The 14,312-nt window shown below is 32.7% G+C and overlaps 1 protein-coding gene across 1 annotated transcript in view; it reads right to left on the bottom strand.

Annotated features, from left to right (window-relative positions):
- Positions 1-14,312, bottom strand: part of CBL (Cbl proto-oncogene) — a 96,325-nt gene that overhangs the window by 41,072 nt on the left and 40,941 nt on the right. The window contains exons 3-9 of the mRNA XM_016139367.2: positions 7,458-7,604; positions 5,615-5,771; positions 3,781-3,902; positions 3,308-3,445; positions 2,051-2,138; positions 1,621-1,752; positions 1,191-1,394 (exon numbers count right to left, since the gene is read on the bottom strand). Coding sequence (XP_015994853.2) covers positions 1,191-1,394; positions 1,621-1,752; positions 2,051-2,138; positions 3,308-3,445; positions 3,781-3,902; positions 5,615-5,771; positions 7,458-7,604 — 988 coding nt within the window. The remainder of the gene's footprint in view (positions 1-1,190; positions 1,395-1,620; positions 1,753-2,050; positions 2,139-3,307; positions 3,446-3,780; positions 3,903-5,614; positions 5,772-7,457; positions 7,605-14,312) is intronic.

The raw sequence follows: 14,312 nt of genomic DNA, 5'->3' as shown, positions 1-14,312 counted from the left end.
GGAAATGAAAACAGCTAAATTACATAGAAACTACTAAGACAAAAGCATCGAGAATTTTTTAGTGGCTCAGCCTTGCTGGATCACAAAATATAAATTACAAAGGATTATCAGTGCAAAGTGCCTGGAAAAGAGAATAGATTTAACTCATTAAGTAATGAGAAGTCATTAAAGAGGAATGAAGCAAACGAATGAGGTGGTCAGGTTCATGTTGTAGATCAATTACTCTGGTAGCAGTAAGAACAAATGATGATAAGAGCCGGAAATAAGGCAGTGACATTGAGGACACGGAGGAGGATATACACTGGATCTATTAATTTAAGAAATAAAATCCATTCTTTCAACATTTATTGAGCACCTACTATGTGTCAGGCAGTCAAAAGGTGATATAAAAGAAAGCTTCATTTGTATCAAGAAAATGCATCCCATGAATTTATAACATTCTAGAGAATCTGCAGCATATGGGAACCCATTGTTTGTCCTATATATTATATTACTAAAATCTTTATGGGTGACTTTTAAGATAAAGAGAATAAATTCTTGTTCTACCTTACCATCTGATATAGCAGAATTTGATAACATCCTTTCTCAGCCTTTATCTCGCCTATCTTTACAAGGGCCGTTATAGTTTGTTTAGTTTCTACAGGGTACTTCCTACCACCCTCTAATCATTTTTGTTACCATTTATTTGATAATTTACAGTGTCTCCTTTCTCCTCACCAAACTTAACTTTCTAATGCCAAGATTCCATTAAAAAAAAAAAAGACAAGAACAACATATTCTACTCTCAGGAGTAAATTAGAGTCTAATTCTTTTATTCCCCTTCATTTTCTCCACCAAGCTATCAGAGTAAAGCCCAGTTTTACGATACCGGTAGTAAGAGAATAGGCCCTGAAGCCAGTATTACCTGGCTACAGACTCTAGTTCAACTTACTGTGTTATCTTCAGCAAATTTCTTATCCTCTCTGTGCCTCAGTTTCTTCATCTGTTAAATGAGGATAATAATAGCACCTACTCATATGGTTACATGAGTTAAAATTTAAAAATTGCTTAGTATGGTATCTCTCACATAGTAAATGCTCAATAAATATTAACTATTATTACTCCTTGTGGTCTGAATGTCATTATGTGCTCTATAGATTTAGAACACAACTCAGAATGGATTTTGCCAGTCTCTTAAATTGCAATCTTACCTTGGCACCAGCTAATTCCTTCATCATGAAGAGAGAATCATCAGCTCGCTCATCATCATCATCATCATAATTTGGAGAAGGAGCTCCCTCTGCTCCTTGCCTCAATAGGCTGCCACTTCCTCTAGGATCAAATGGATCTACCACAATGGGTTCAGTACCTTTAATTTCACATCGGCAGAAAGGACAGCCCTGGCCCTCTGATTCCTGCAGAGGAAACAGGAGATGGTAACAGAAACATCTCAAAGAACTTAAAACATTCATTCACTAGGAAATACATTTTCTGGAGATAGGAAAAAAAATAAATAAAGGAATCAAAAGTTTAAAACCTACCCCACAAACCAGGCCATTCCTTTTACCTGTAAAGAATATATAATCCCCAATTTTTCACAGTGCTTACACAGCTGAGAAAATGCATGATTTGGATTCATACCTGCCAGGATGTAAGACAGGATGTGCACATGAGGTGTCCACATGGCTCAATCTTTACATCCTTATCATTTTCAGCACATATTTTACACAGTTGGAACGTGGAGCCCATCTCACAGTATAATTCATATTGTTCCTTCGATTTAAAAAAAAAAATTAAGAGATTATTAAAGACTTACTTTCTATACAAATTTTTCTTATATAAAAGTTTCACAATAGCAGTCGATATTCTCCCATTAAACAGAAATCGTCTAGTCTTGGTCCTATTTTAAGCTACATGGTTTTATGAAACTACACACACAAATCCATTAATCTAGTCAATGGTTTAAAATTTAAGTGTTCTAATCACTTAATACAATTCTACTGTCAATTCTATCAAGTATGTATAAAAGCTTGGCTCTAGTGATATGGTTGTAATATAAAACAAAACTCACCTGGGTCACTTTGATGTGGTCCTGGGGAGTTGGTTCACATAAGCCTGTCAAGTCGGGATTCTGATTTCGTCCATCAGGAAACAAATAGCTATAAAAAAATAACCAACCTTGGGATTTTATTGAAGCCAATAAATTTGCAAAAGTGATAGATCTTACTAATGCTTCAAAAAATAAATAACACAGAACAGTTCCAAAAAGATATTCTCCAAATACCGATATTCTTTTCTCCAGGCACAATGCCACAGGCTCTATTTTTTAATCCAGGGATTGACAAACTTATTCTGTAAAGAGACTGATAGTAAATATTTTAAGCTTTGTAAGCCACATAAGCCTGTGTCACGTATTCATTGTTGTTATTTTTTAAAAAAACAACAATTTAAAAAGGAAAAACTACCTCAGATGCAGGCTGTACAAAAACAGCTAGTCCATGGGCCAGTTTGCCAACCTTTATTTTCATCTATGGATGGGCACGAAGTATAAATTCTTAATTTAAAATGCATTTGCTTTGGACCAAAGACCTGAAATACCATTGTTTGCAAATTCAACATTGAGAGACACTAACTAAAAAAGAATGTTAACAAGAAGCAAATTAAGCTACTGAGATCACCCACCAGGAAACTTCTAGTATCAAACTGCTCTGACATTTGGGGAAGCACCCCTTTCAGTTTCAATGCTACTGTAGGTGATGCATAATAGAAAACAAATTTTCCTAAATCACCTTAAACATAAATAGTTTTCTGATACCTGGTCAACTGTTAGTACTTTTAGTGATTACCAAATGATAATTTGAATTCCTGAAGGAATAGCAATTCCGGAATAAGAACTTAGTCATAAATATTAGCATGGATTTCAAAAGTCCAAAGCCTGAAGAAATGCTAGGATGAAGGCCACTGAGCCCACTGTCATGAAGAGCAAATATCTAATCATTCTAATGCTGGCTAAATAACTGGTAACATTGTCTTCTAACTGGTATAATTTTAAATTTAATATAGACTTGAAAATACGTTAACATTTCGAAAAGGAGAAAAATAGTTTACTCAGAGTAAAAACTGAAGCAGTAGAGAAATTTCACCCAAGGAATCCCTTTTAAATAAAAACAGAAGTCCTATAGAACTTGAAGGTCAAAACAACAGAACCTGTTAATATGTTCCGTATATCTCAACCTGTAGGAAGAACCTGAAATAAAGTCATTAATGATGAAGTTTTATAGTCCCTAAGTTCCTAGACTCTCGCAGATGGTGAACAGTAGGTACTCACAAGCCTTCCCTGAAGCCATCAATCAGTGCTTGGAAGAGAGGTTTATTGTGAGGGATTGTCTGAAGAATGTTCCCATCAGCAGTGACATACCCAATAGCCCACTGACCCAGACGAGTACAGCTCAGCCGGAAAATGTAACTGAGAACAGAGATAAACAGAATTTTGAATACATATGCTTATATTAGGGTAGAAGACAAGATGGACAAAAATCAAAAGGACCACCAATAAGGCAATTCTTTAATGACTCCATACTGAAAACCAAAGACATATAAGCCCAACTCTTAAGTGGCTTGAAAGCATTTACCAAATCATAGGATTTGAAAGAGTCAATTCCTTTGATAAACAGGCATCAATCCTACTGCAGAAACACTGCCACTGGAAAACTAATAAAAGATTATGTTTTCTCTATTCTAACAAAGGTCACAAGAGAATAAAATTCAGGAGAATAAACCTCTTTGATTCATGGCACTGACCTGCCAGGTTTGTGAATGAATTTCTGGAGCCGAGCTTTTACTTCATCATACGTCAGGAAAGCCATGTAACCGGGATGAGTTACAGCAAGACTATTCCAGTTCCTGAGCAAAGAAGACCAGGGCTAAGGAGACAAGAGATCGATCAAACCATCTGGCTCAAGACATACAAACCAGCCTCAGAGTAATGAAGAACAAAGGAAAACAACCTCAATTCTCAATTATGAACTCTCCATTTACTGCTAAATTTCCAATTATATTGAGACTTTGAGGGAAGACAAATAAGTTTGGGAGATAAGAACTCTGAAAAGCAAACAAACAAACAAACAAACAAAACGTATCTTTATAGGGAAAAATTTAACTTTACAAATGAAATTCAAGAAATTTTAAAGCACTTCCAACTAACAGTAGTGAGGTTAAATAATAACAAAAAAAAAAATAGGGCAGAGACTCCATGTGCAACTGAGAAGTTCCAAATAAAGGATTATGCAAGTTGACATATATACACATTATCTTTAGAAAAAGAAAAATGAGTTCTTTTTGAACCATCAATACATCTCAACAGTCAATAGGAGCAAAGTTGGAAACATACATAATTGTCTAATAACAGAGAACTGATTAAATACATCATATGATAGTCATGTACCATTAAAGACATTTTGGTAGATGACTGAACACATTTACTATTGTGGTCCCTTAAGATTATAATGGCACATAAAAAAAGTCCTATCATCTAGTGACATCATAGCTGTCATAACATCATAGTGCAACATATGTGTTTGTGGTGATGCTGGTATAAATAAACCTACAGCACTGCAAGTCATATAAAAGTTTAGTGTGTACAATTATATAAAGTACATAATACTTGATAATAAACAACTATGTTACTGGTTTATGTATTTACTATACTATACTTTTTATCATTGTTTTAGTGTGTGCTCTTTTTACTTAGAAAAAAAGTCTGATGTGAAACACTATGCTGTGTTATGTCAGTAGTCTCCCACATCTTATGTTTAGCATCTCTTGACTGCATCATTTTCTCTTGTGCAGTATAATCTCATGTCAGTTTATAAATTTATTGTAGCCTAAGTGTACAGCGTTTATAAAGTCTACAATAGTGTACAGTAATGTCCTAGGCTTTCACATTCACTCACCACTCACTCACTGACTCACCCAGAGCAACTTCCAGTCCTGTAAACTACATTCATGGTAAATGCTCCATATCATTTTTTATACCAGATTCTTCCTGTACCTTTTCTATGTTTAGATACACAACGATTTATCACTGTGTTACCACTATCTACAAGTACCTACTTTCCTACTTTCTGGCCAATATTACTCAAAGATATATTAAACCTGTACAGTAATATGCTATACAGGTTTGTAGCCCAGGATCAACAGGCTATACCAATAAGCCTAGGTGTGTAGTAGGTTGTGCCATCAGGTTTGTGTAAACCCATTCTATGATGCTCACCTAAGGATGGAATTGCCTAATGATGTGTTTCTCAGAATAAATTATTAAGTGGCATGTGTACCCATTTTCTAGACATTCTACTATTATTAAAATGATGTAAAAAGAGAATATTTAATAAATGTGAGGACAAGAAAGCAGATTGTATAGTTACTATTTTTAACAAAAATACTGTATATGTGTATATATGTATATATATCTATATACAGATATGAAATACAGGGTAGTTTTAATTTTCTTGCTTATAGTTTCTAGAATGAATAGAAATACTTTTATAATAAGCAATATCCTAAGTGTTATTTTTTAAAAAGCTTTCTCTTCAGAAAAGCAGTAATAACTACTTTAGCCAACTTTTTATTATCTTACCTGAAAGAGTCGTGTAAAGATGTCAAATTCAAAAACTGAAATATAATCATTGCAGGTCAGATCAATAGTGGATTTCAGAGCCATGGCCTCCAGCCCAGAACTGATGGGATGTACTTCATGAAGAGCCTGTCGGAAGCTCTTCCAAGGGACTATAGTCCTGGGGTAGGAGGTGGATGAGAAGGCACAGAGTGAGGTAACAGATAATTTTGGGTATTGCTATAATCAAGGAAAAGATAGCCACATTAAGCTCTCAATATCAATTTCAATTCTCTTAAAGAAGCTGAGCTATATTTTGGATTAAGAACAGAAAGGGAGCAAATGACATATTTCTTAACTTTCTAATGAGTAAATTAATAATAGAGAAGTCTTTTTCCACTATTCTTTGGCAGAGTGTCACAAATTAATCTCCTTTCTCATCTTTCTTCAGACATTTTTTTACATTAGATAAGCACATAAAGACAGATGAGATTATTCTTTTGGTATAATAAATGTAATCTGTGGCCAGACCTTTATTAACTAAAAGCTTCTGTTTAAATCAACTTTTTAAAACCATGTAAAACATTCTGAGTTCTTTGAGGAACCCTCACTATCAAGGATTAGACAGGAAGAAATAGGCTTAAGGTATAGGAAGAACGGAGTTCTGATACAGATGAGGAAGAAATTATTTAACATGAGTGATTAAACCTCAGATAAGGCTAGGAAGAGATACTACGGGATTTCTCTTTCCTAAGATCTTTAAAACAAATAAATAAAGCCTTTGAAAAGCTCATGTATTCACCTGCCTGAAAATGAGAACAAATGGTATTCTAAACTCTTTTCTAATATAATTATTAAAGGAACAATGTTAAACTTATCTCCGTCCTCTTCAACTAGGTTTTTTAAAATTGCTAATTATTCTGTATTTTATACGTAAACATTTTTCTAAATAAAGAAAGCATTTAAAGGGAGACATTAGGGTCTGCATATTCAACTCTAAAAGTTTACTGCTTTCTACCTTTCCAGTCCTTTGATCCAAAATTTTAGATATATATAAGCACATTTATGTCCATACTTAAAAACTCATAGATCTATATAATTTAAAACTTTGTACTTTATAATACAATATAACAAAGTGAAAAGACAAGCCATGGCCAAAGAGAAGGTATTTGTAATTTGACAAAGAATTAATACCTTAGAACAGAAAAAAGAAACAATTTAAAAGGAAAATGGAGAAGTGTGCAAGAGGAATAGGCAAGTCAGAATAAAAATTCTGTTTATCAGTCACAATTGAGAAAAGATGTTCAACCTCCCATGTCATCAGGAATGTAAAGCAAAATATACCAACTCAAATTACTAGTGTTAACCAAATTGCAGAGCTCCTGGAATTGGTGTACACTATTTATGGGAATATAAACTGGGACAACCACTTTGGAAAACAATTAGGCAACGGTTGGCAAAGAAGATATGAAACTCCCTGACTCATCAATTCCACTCCTAGGTATGTAACTATAGAGAAACTCTTGCATATGAAGACAAATACAATTTTGTTCACTATAGGACTGTTTGCCGTAGCAAAATAATTTGAAATGTGAATGTCAATTAACAACATAATGAATGGGGAGAGAAAGGGAAGTGTATTCAATCGACAAGCTTGGGTTTCAACTGAATCTGCTAAATTTCTTTAAAGGGGCGAGGGGCAGAAAATGTTAGCATTTACCAATGCTGGAAAGCAGGTATACACAAAATTATTCTTTTCCTCTATGTTTTCCTGTTTTAAATATTTTACTAATTAAAAACTAAACAAAAGTCCACAATACAAACTTTAGTTCTTCATAGGGTTCAAATGCATTATTTTGAGACTTACTTTTCCCCAAAAGCTTTCCTCCAAAATTCTGCAGCATCTGCTTTAGTAATCCGAAATGTGTCTCCTTGAAAGAGTCCACTTGGAAAGATACCTTTTAGTTCTGCTAGCATGTGGCTGAAGATCAGGGACAGTTTAGTCAGGTTTCTCCTACAAATGATCAGAAGGATAATAATTAAATACATAAAATTATTTTTATCTTAAATGCACTGAGTTCATCAGGTATATAATACATAAATATTAAAATACATTTATAAAAACCCTCTTCAAATATATTTTCTTGCCACTATTATTCAAAGATATACTAAACCAGGGGAGAAGAAAGGAAAGAATGTGTGCTACTGACAATATTAAATACAGCTGAACGTTGAACAACATGAGTTTGAACTGCGTGGGTCCATTTACATGCAGATTTTTTTTTTCAATATATACATACAGTACAGTAAATGTATTTTCTCTTATGATTTTAACATTTTCTTTTCTCTAGCTTACTTTATTGTAAGAATACAGAATACATATAACATACAAAATGTGTTAATTGCTTATGTTATCAATAAAGCTAAGGTTATTAGTAGTTCAGGTTTTGGGGAGTCAAAGTCACCCATGGATTTTCAGCTGCATGGGTCAGGGGTAGGCACCCTTAACCCCTGTGTTGTTCAAGGGTCAACTGTACTCTATATTATCATTGTTCGAAGAAGGGCTTCAGAAACTGTTTTTGCCCTAACATTATATGAAAGATGCAAATATAATAGCAGAAAGACCGTTCCATCAACTAGGTCCACTCCTGTTCCCTCCATTCAAATAGATGTTGTATAGTAAATAAGAAAAGAAATTAACAATAATGTTTTAAGGCTTTGAATCTTAATCAGGCCTAATGACTCTTAGCATAAATTAACATGAACAAATTTACGACTTTAGGATGACATAAGAGGATTCAACAAATAAGTATAAGAACTTGTACCCTGCTATTACGATTCAACTCACAAGAGAAAAGAAATGCTAGAAAAGTAAAACATGTTATTTCCTGCTTTGCATAAGCTATTCTGGATTTTTTAAATCATCATACAACTCATCCAAATAAAAAATAAATTTAAATTCTCAATAAAAAAGACTATCTAAATATCCGGACCTAACAAATATTTTCACTAAATCAGACCTGAAAGAGTTAAGTTATACAAAAACAATGTCTCCTTAGTAAAAATGAAATGTTAACATCCACACAATGTAAAATTTTCTATATAAGTGCATATGCTACTACTGTTTTAACAATTAGTAACTCTATTTTCTTTTTTTAGTTAACTTTATTCTAATAATCTCTAATGGATATGAATTATAAGGATGTCACACAATACCAATTTAACACACCAGATAACTCCACTTTTAGATATGTACTTTATTCAATTTATCTTTAATGGTATTATCACACAGAACAAGAGACATATGCTTTATATATAGTTATACACTAAATCAGCTTCTGATTACACTTGCTTATTTTCTCTTGCCTCAATAATTAGTCTTTATGTATTCAAAAGTCTATTCTTGTGATACAGATGGACCATAAAATTTCAAGTCAATTTGTGATCAAATTTTATTACCTAAAAATTCTCTTCAATAGAGAGAAATTTTCCTTTTTTATACTATACTGTAGTGTCACAGTAAGTCCCATCTTTGTCTATCCTGGATAAAATACTGCACTGAAGTAACCAAGTTTCTCTAGTCCTAACTTTTCTGCTAAATGCTGCTGAAATCTTTCCAGTCAGCTTACCAACAAATTAGCTTCAGTTTTTTTATATTTGTCTTCTTGTACTTGTAGCAAGTTATTTTCTTTCTAGTTTCCTATTTACTTTCTGAAAGCATCTATAGAAGTGATAAAAAAAATCTTTGAGGATAGTTTAAAATAATTCATATGTTAAACAGCTCAAGTGTAAGACAAAAATACAAACACTTATTTAATGCCTAAACTTTGTTAACTGTTTTCCACATTGTACTCTGAGATTCTTCATTTATTGCTGCTTAGGACTTTTACTATTTTAAAAATAAAAACAGAAAAGATCAAGAATAAATCATAGAGGGACTCTGAATCAAATAACTTGGTAGAAAATCTGCAAAGCACAAATCTTCAGCAAGACACCAGACTGCACAGTGCACTGAGCCTCAATATTAATATAACATTCTGCCAAAGGTTAATTCTTAAAGATAGGTAGGTGAGAGTCCAATACTTTAACATATGCTAAACTGTCAAAATCTACTATGTATAAAAAACTATGCTAAACTGTACAGTAAAATAATGTATAATATGACAGAAAAAAATATATATCACACTTCCTAGATTACAAGAGTTATTTCTGGAAAAAAGTTTTGTGTCTTACTTCTTCCTGAAAATATCTTTCCTGGTTTTTCCAATGTTGTCCTCTCTGGGTTCTCTTACTTGCTTTTGTTCTTCCTTTGCCTTTTCTTCCTATTCTCTTGATAGAGCTATTTCCCAAAAATTTGATCTCTGCTATTTTCCTTTTAGTCTCAAGGTTTCAAAAACTACTCTGCAAACCATTCCCAAATCTTAGGCCTTAGTAGCTTTCCATCTGCCTACATTTCTCCATTCAAATGCTAGCCACTTCAAAGCAAGATGTTAAAAATTAAACCAACCTTCCTTCTCAAATCTGTTCTTTCTTCATGTTCCCTATTTCTCTATTTAATGACAACACCATCTTACTTTCAACAAGTTCAAAACCTTAGACTCATCTTGGCTTCTTCCATTTCTCGTATTCTTCATTCTCATTTGTCAATTTGTGGACCATTATCAATCCTACCTTTGATTTACATTATTATTCTAATATATACTCCTTGCTACTATGTTCACCTACCTACCTCATAATTTAAACGTCAGTCTTTTTCTATACACATTCAATAATACCACACATAACTCCTTTTAAGGAAGCAAAAAAAAACAATTTCCACAGTGCCAATGGGACAAAATCCAAACTTAGCTTTGATTTTAAGACTATCCACTGACATGGTTCTAACCTACCTTTCTAGCTAATTTCTTAATTCTTCACTAGTATATTCTAGCCAAATTTTTCTTATATGTACTACTATATGTATTACCTTTTCCTACCTCTGATCCTCTGCTTGTTTCCCTAATATGAAATAAGACCCAGCTTAAATGTCATTTCTTAAGAAGCCAGCTAGAAGTAATAAACCCCTAAAATACTCTCAGCATTTTCAGTGCGGTTCTCTTAGTCACCTGAACCCATCTTGTACTACAGTTACTTGTGTGCACGAGAGCTAAAACCATTTCTTGGGCATCTGGCACAATTTCTAACCTTTACTATACCTTCAGAAAACATTTGACTGCCTACAATTTACTAGGCACTAAAAATGGATACAATGAACAAAACAAAATTCCTAGTTTTATGACATTTAAATTCCCATGGGAGAGTATCAGCTGATGAAATAAAAGTGCTTTGAAGAAAAACAAGACAGCTTATGAGAGAGTCATATAGGGTTGCCATTTTTGAGAGGATGATCTTAGGAACTCCTCTGAGTGTTAATTTTTAAGCCAAGTCTGAAGTAAAGACAGGAAGTGAGTCTTGAGATGTTTGGGCCTTGGTCAGCATCTTTGACTCTTCAAATAATTTTCCACTGAGAATCTACCAGGTATCTAGCACTAATGTTAGCTAGACCAGAGATAAAATACAGATACCAAAAAATAATAGACAGAAAGCTTTCTTAATTTGTGAAGTAAGCCACAAAAAAAGGAAAGCTATATACCATAGGATATAACAGCACCAGGTACCTAAGAGTAGTTCAAAGTGCTGACTAAAAGAGTTACTGAAAATCAATTTAAGACACTTTCCTATTCAAGGATGCATCCCTCCAAAACACCAGCTTACATTTCTTAAAACCAACAGAGATATGCACTATAAGCATCACATTTCTTAAGAGGAAATAAAGAATCTATAAAAGCTCATGAGTCAGAGCACGCTGAAATTCTGTTCAATGACATTTTAAAGCCTTAGGCTTATGCCTCAGTGTCTACAGTATATAGGGTAGAATTTAATCAGCAGAACCTGTCTAAATATGTGAACTCAGAATAAGACATGACAGATATATTTGGGCTTATTACAAAGTAATCAATACTTCTCAAAATTCTCTCAACAGTTACTTCAATTCATACAATGTTCAAATAATTCTCCAGAGATCCACAAAAGAACAAAACTGTTCAATTTTTTGTAAATGCCCTCAAGAAAAGACCTTTCTTCATTTCTAGTAGAAGCAAGTAATACAGATTTTTCTTTAACTCCGTATTTGAAGGAGGTTATTTTTACTACCTTTAACTCTAAACATCTATATCCAAGCAACTAAAATTTCTACTCTATAGCTTCCATATTCCTCTTCCCCTCTCACAACTTCCTCATAATCAAATGCTGATTCTGTATGTAGTATAAATTTATTTTTTAAGTTCAAGTCTTGTCAGTTCTTTTCCCCCACCTCAAGTCCTACTCTAAAAGTCAGTGTACCTCAAGCCTAAAATAACGGTATACATTTTTCTGTATATAATTTCAGGTAATAAGGAACTAAGATTTATATATCACCAATACTTAGAAATATTAAAAATTAAGCATTTATAGCTCCTGTTTTAGCTTCAAAAGTAAAAAAAAAAAAAAAAAAACTTTATAGGAATCACAATCGCCATTTCTATAGATCAAGCATGAATGTTGAAAAGTAGCCTTTATGTGAATATGAGAAAAAGAAAACTCCTCAAATGATGTTGACAAGTGAGCTTACTACTACATGAAATACTGGGGAAAAAAAGAAAAAAGAAAAAAAAAAAAGCAATCTTGTAACTAACTCTTGTCCACAAAGTACTTTGCAGAGAAAGAGGAAATGGAAAAAAATTAGTATGGGGAGATACATTAACCCCTAATATTAAAACGTATTTATTGTTTAATAAAAGTACTGAGAGTATAACCACCTTTTTGTTTTAATGAAAATCTCTTAAAAGTACAATAACAGTTTCAAGAAGAAAAAGATGGTTGAGAAATGAATATTAAGGGACTGAGGTCTTCTAGAAAAAAAAAACGATAACCTGTAAAACAATTAGTCTAATGTATTTATAAAGATATTCGCACTTAGGGTTCATTTTTTTGAAACTCCATTTTGACACTCAGAGATAATTGACAAGCATGCTTTCTTTATTCCTTCTACAAAGAAGTACCTGACAACTAGAGATCTAAAATATATTTCCTGATTTCCCATTAACTTACTGTGTCCTTGGGCAGTTATTTAACCTCTCTGGGCTTAATGCTCTGTTGCCTCAAATGGAATATAAGGAAGCCAAAACCAATTACTCTTAAAAATCTTCCCAGGTATAAAAATGAATAAATTTATGCTATATCATTGATTTGAAATTGGAAAAGAAACCTTAACTTTGGCAATTTATTTTCATAAGAGAGTTGAAGAAGAAAGACAGAAGAGAAAGCTAGTACTTATCCTTCTATGACTTAAAACTAGAAATTATACCCACGAAATAATAATTTTTAAAGTATATTTTATTCTTGCCTGCAAAAATTTTAAATGAATTTATATCTTATGACATTTAAATGAACAATTCATTATATAAACCATATATAGGGCCTGAAAAATTAATCTAATCTGATAAACTACTGTTATTTACTCTGACACGAGAGATTGGCTAAATCCCAGAATATGTTAATTATTTTACTCAAAGAATTTTATAATTTCTGAATAGCACAGAAACATTAAGAAACATTAAAAATCATCTTAGCCATTTCAAAATATTCTCATGTGAAAATTGTTCAAAGACCCAGAAAAGTCTGATTTTTAAAAAGAGTAGAAAGCAGAACTTTCTTTTTAAAAACAATAATTTTGTTAATTGTAGAATCTAAGTGATAGGTATATTCTTTCAACTCTTCTGTATGTTTGAAAAATTTCATAATAAAACACTGGGAGAAAAACTCCAATAATTTACACTGAAATCTATTTTTAAAGTATCTGTGAACCTAATAATGATCCTGTACTTCCAGTGGGAATTTTTTTAAATGATTAACATTTTTAATACAATGATAAACAAGCTGATACCATTTTGGAGTTGTAAAATATTAACAAAATGAGGTCACGATATAACCCATTCTTTGCCATTCAGCCATGGTGTGGGCTGAAGTACTCATATAGACGATGACAAATTAATTTTATTGCTGAATGGTGAAATTATCAATGCTTTTAAGTATTTCATTTAGTGGTACCATTTCAGTGATAACTACGCTGCTTTACCTTTCAGTAAACTCCAAAAACCTTACATACAAATGCTAGTGTCATCCAAAGAATGCTGAGTGAGAACATACAAAGATGACATTCAACTCAACAGCAGCATCCTCTACTCACAGTAATCAGCTTTAAAAATAGATACAACGGAATTTCTTTCAACAAAAGCTTCACAGGAAGTCAATGAAGTACTGTTTAACTCTTATCTGCTTAAACTGCTTTTAAAAAGAGTAAAATAAACGGCATCACTTACAAAAGGAGTTCTAAGCTAATATATCTAAAAATACCAATAATCTTTTTTACTAAAAACATATTATACCAATAATCTTTTTTACTAAAAACATATTAAGTATAATTGATACTATACATTGTCCTGCTTTTGAGACCCCTAAGGTACACGGTAACAGATTACCATCACACAACATTAATAAACCAGAACATCTTGAGCTGTTTCACAAAATTCTAAAGCTAAAGGAATGCTAATCTAATTCACCAAGTATAAGGAAAAGCAGCAGCCCACAGGATAATCTCCAGTACTCCCCTCATACGTTTATCAAATTAATTTTAAAAGCGACC

Source organism: Rousettus aegyptiacus, unplaced genomic scaffold, assembly GCF_014176215.1.
Source record: "Rousettus aegyptiacus isolate mRouAeg1 unplaced genomic scaffold, mRouAeg1.p scaffold_m13_p_5, whole genome shotgun sequence".
NCBI lineage: Eukaryota > Metazoa > Chordata > Mammalia > Chiroptera > Pteropodidae > Rousettus > Rousettus aegyptiacus.
This window is presented reverse-complemented; position numbering and strand designations above follow the sequence as displayed.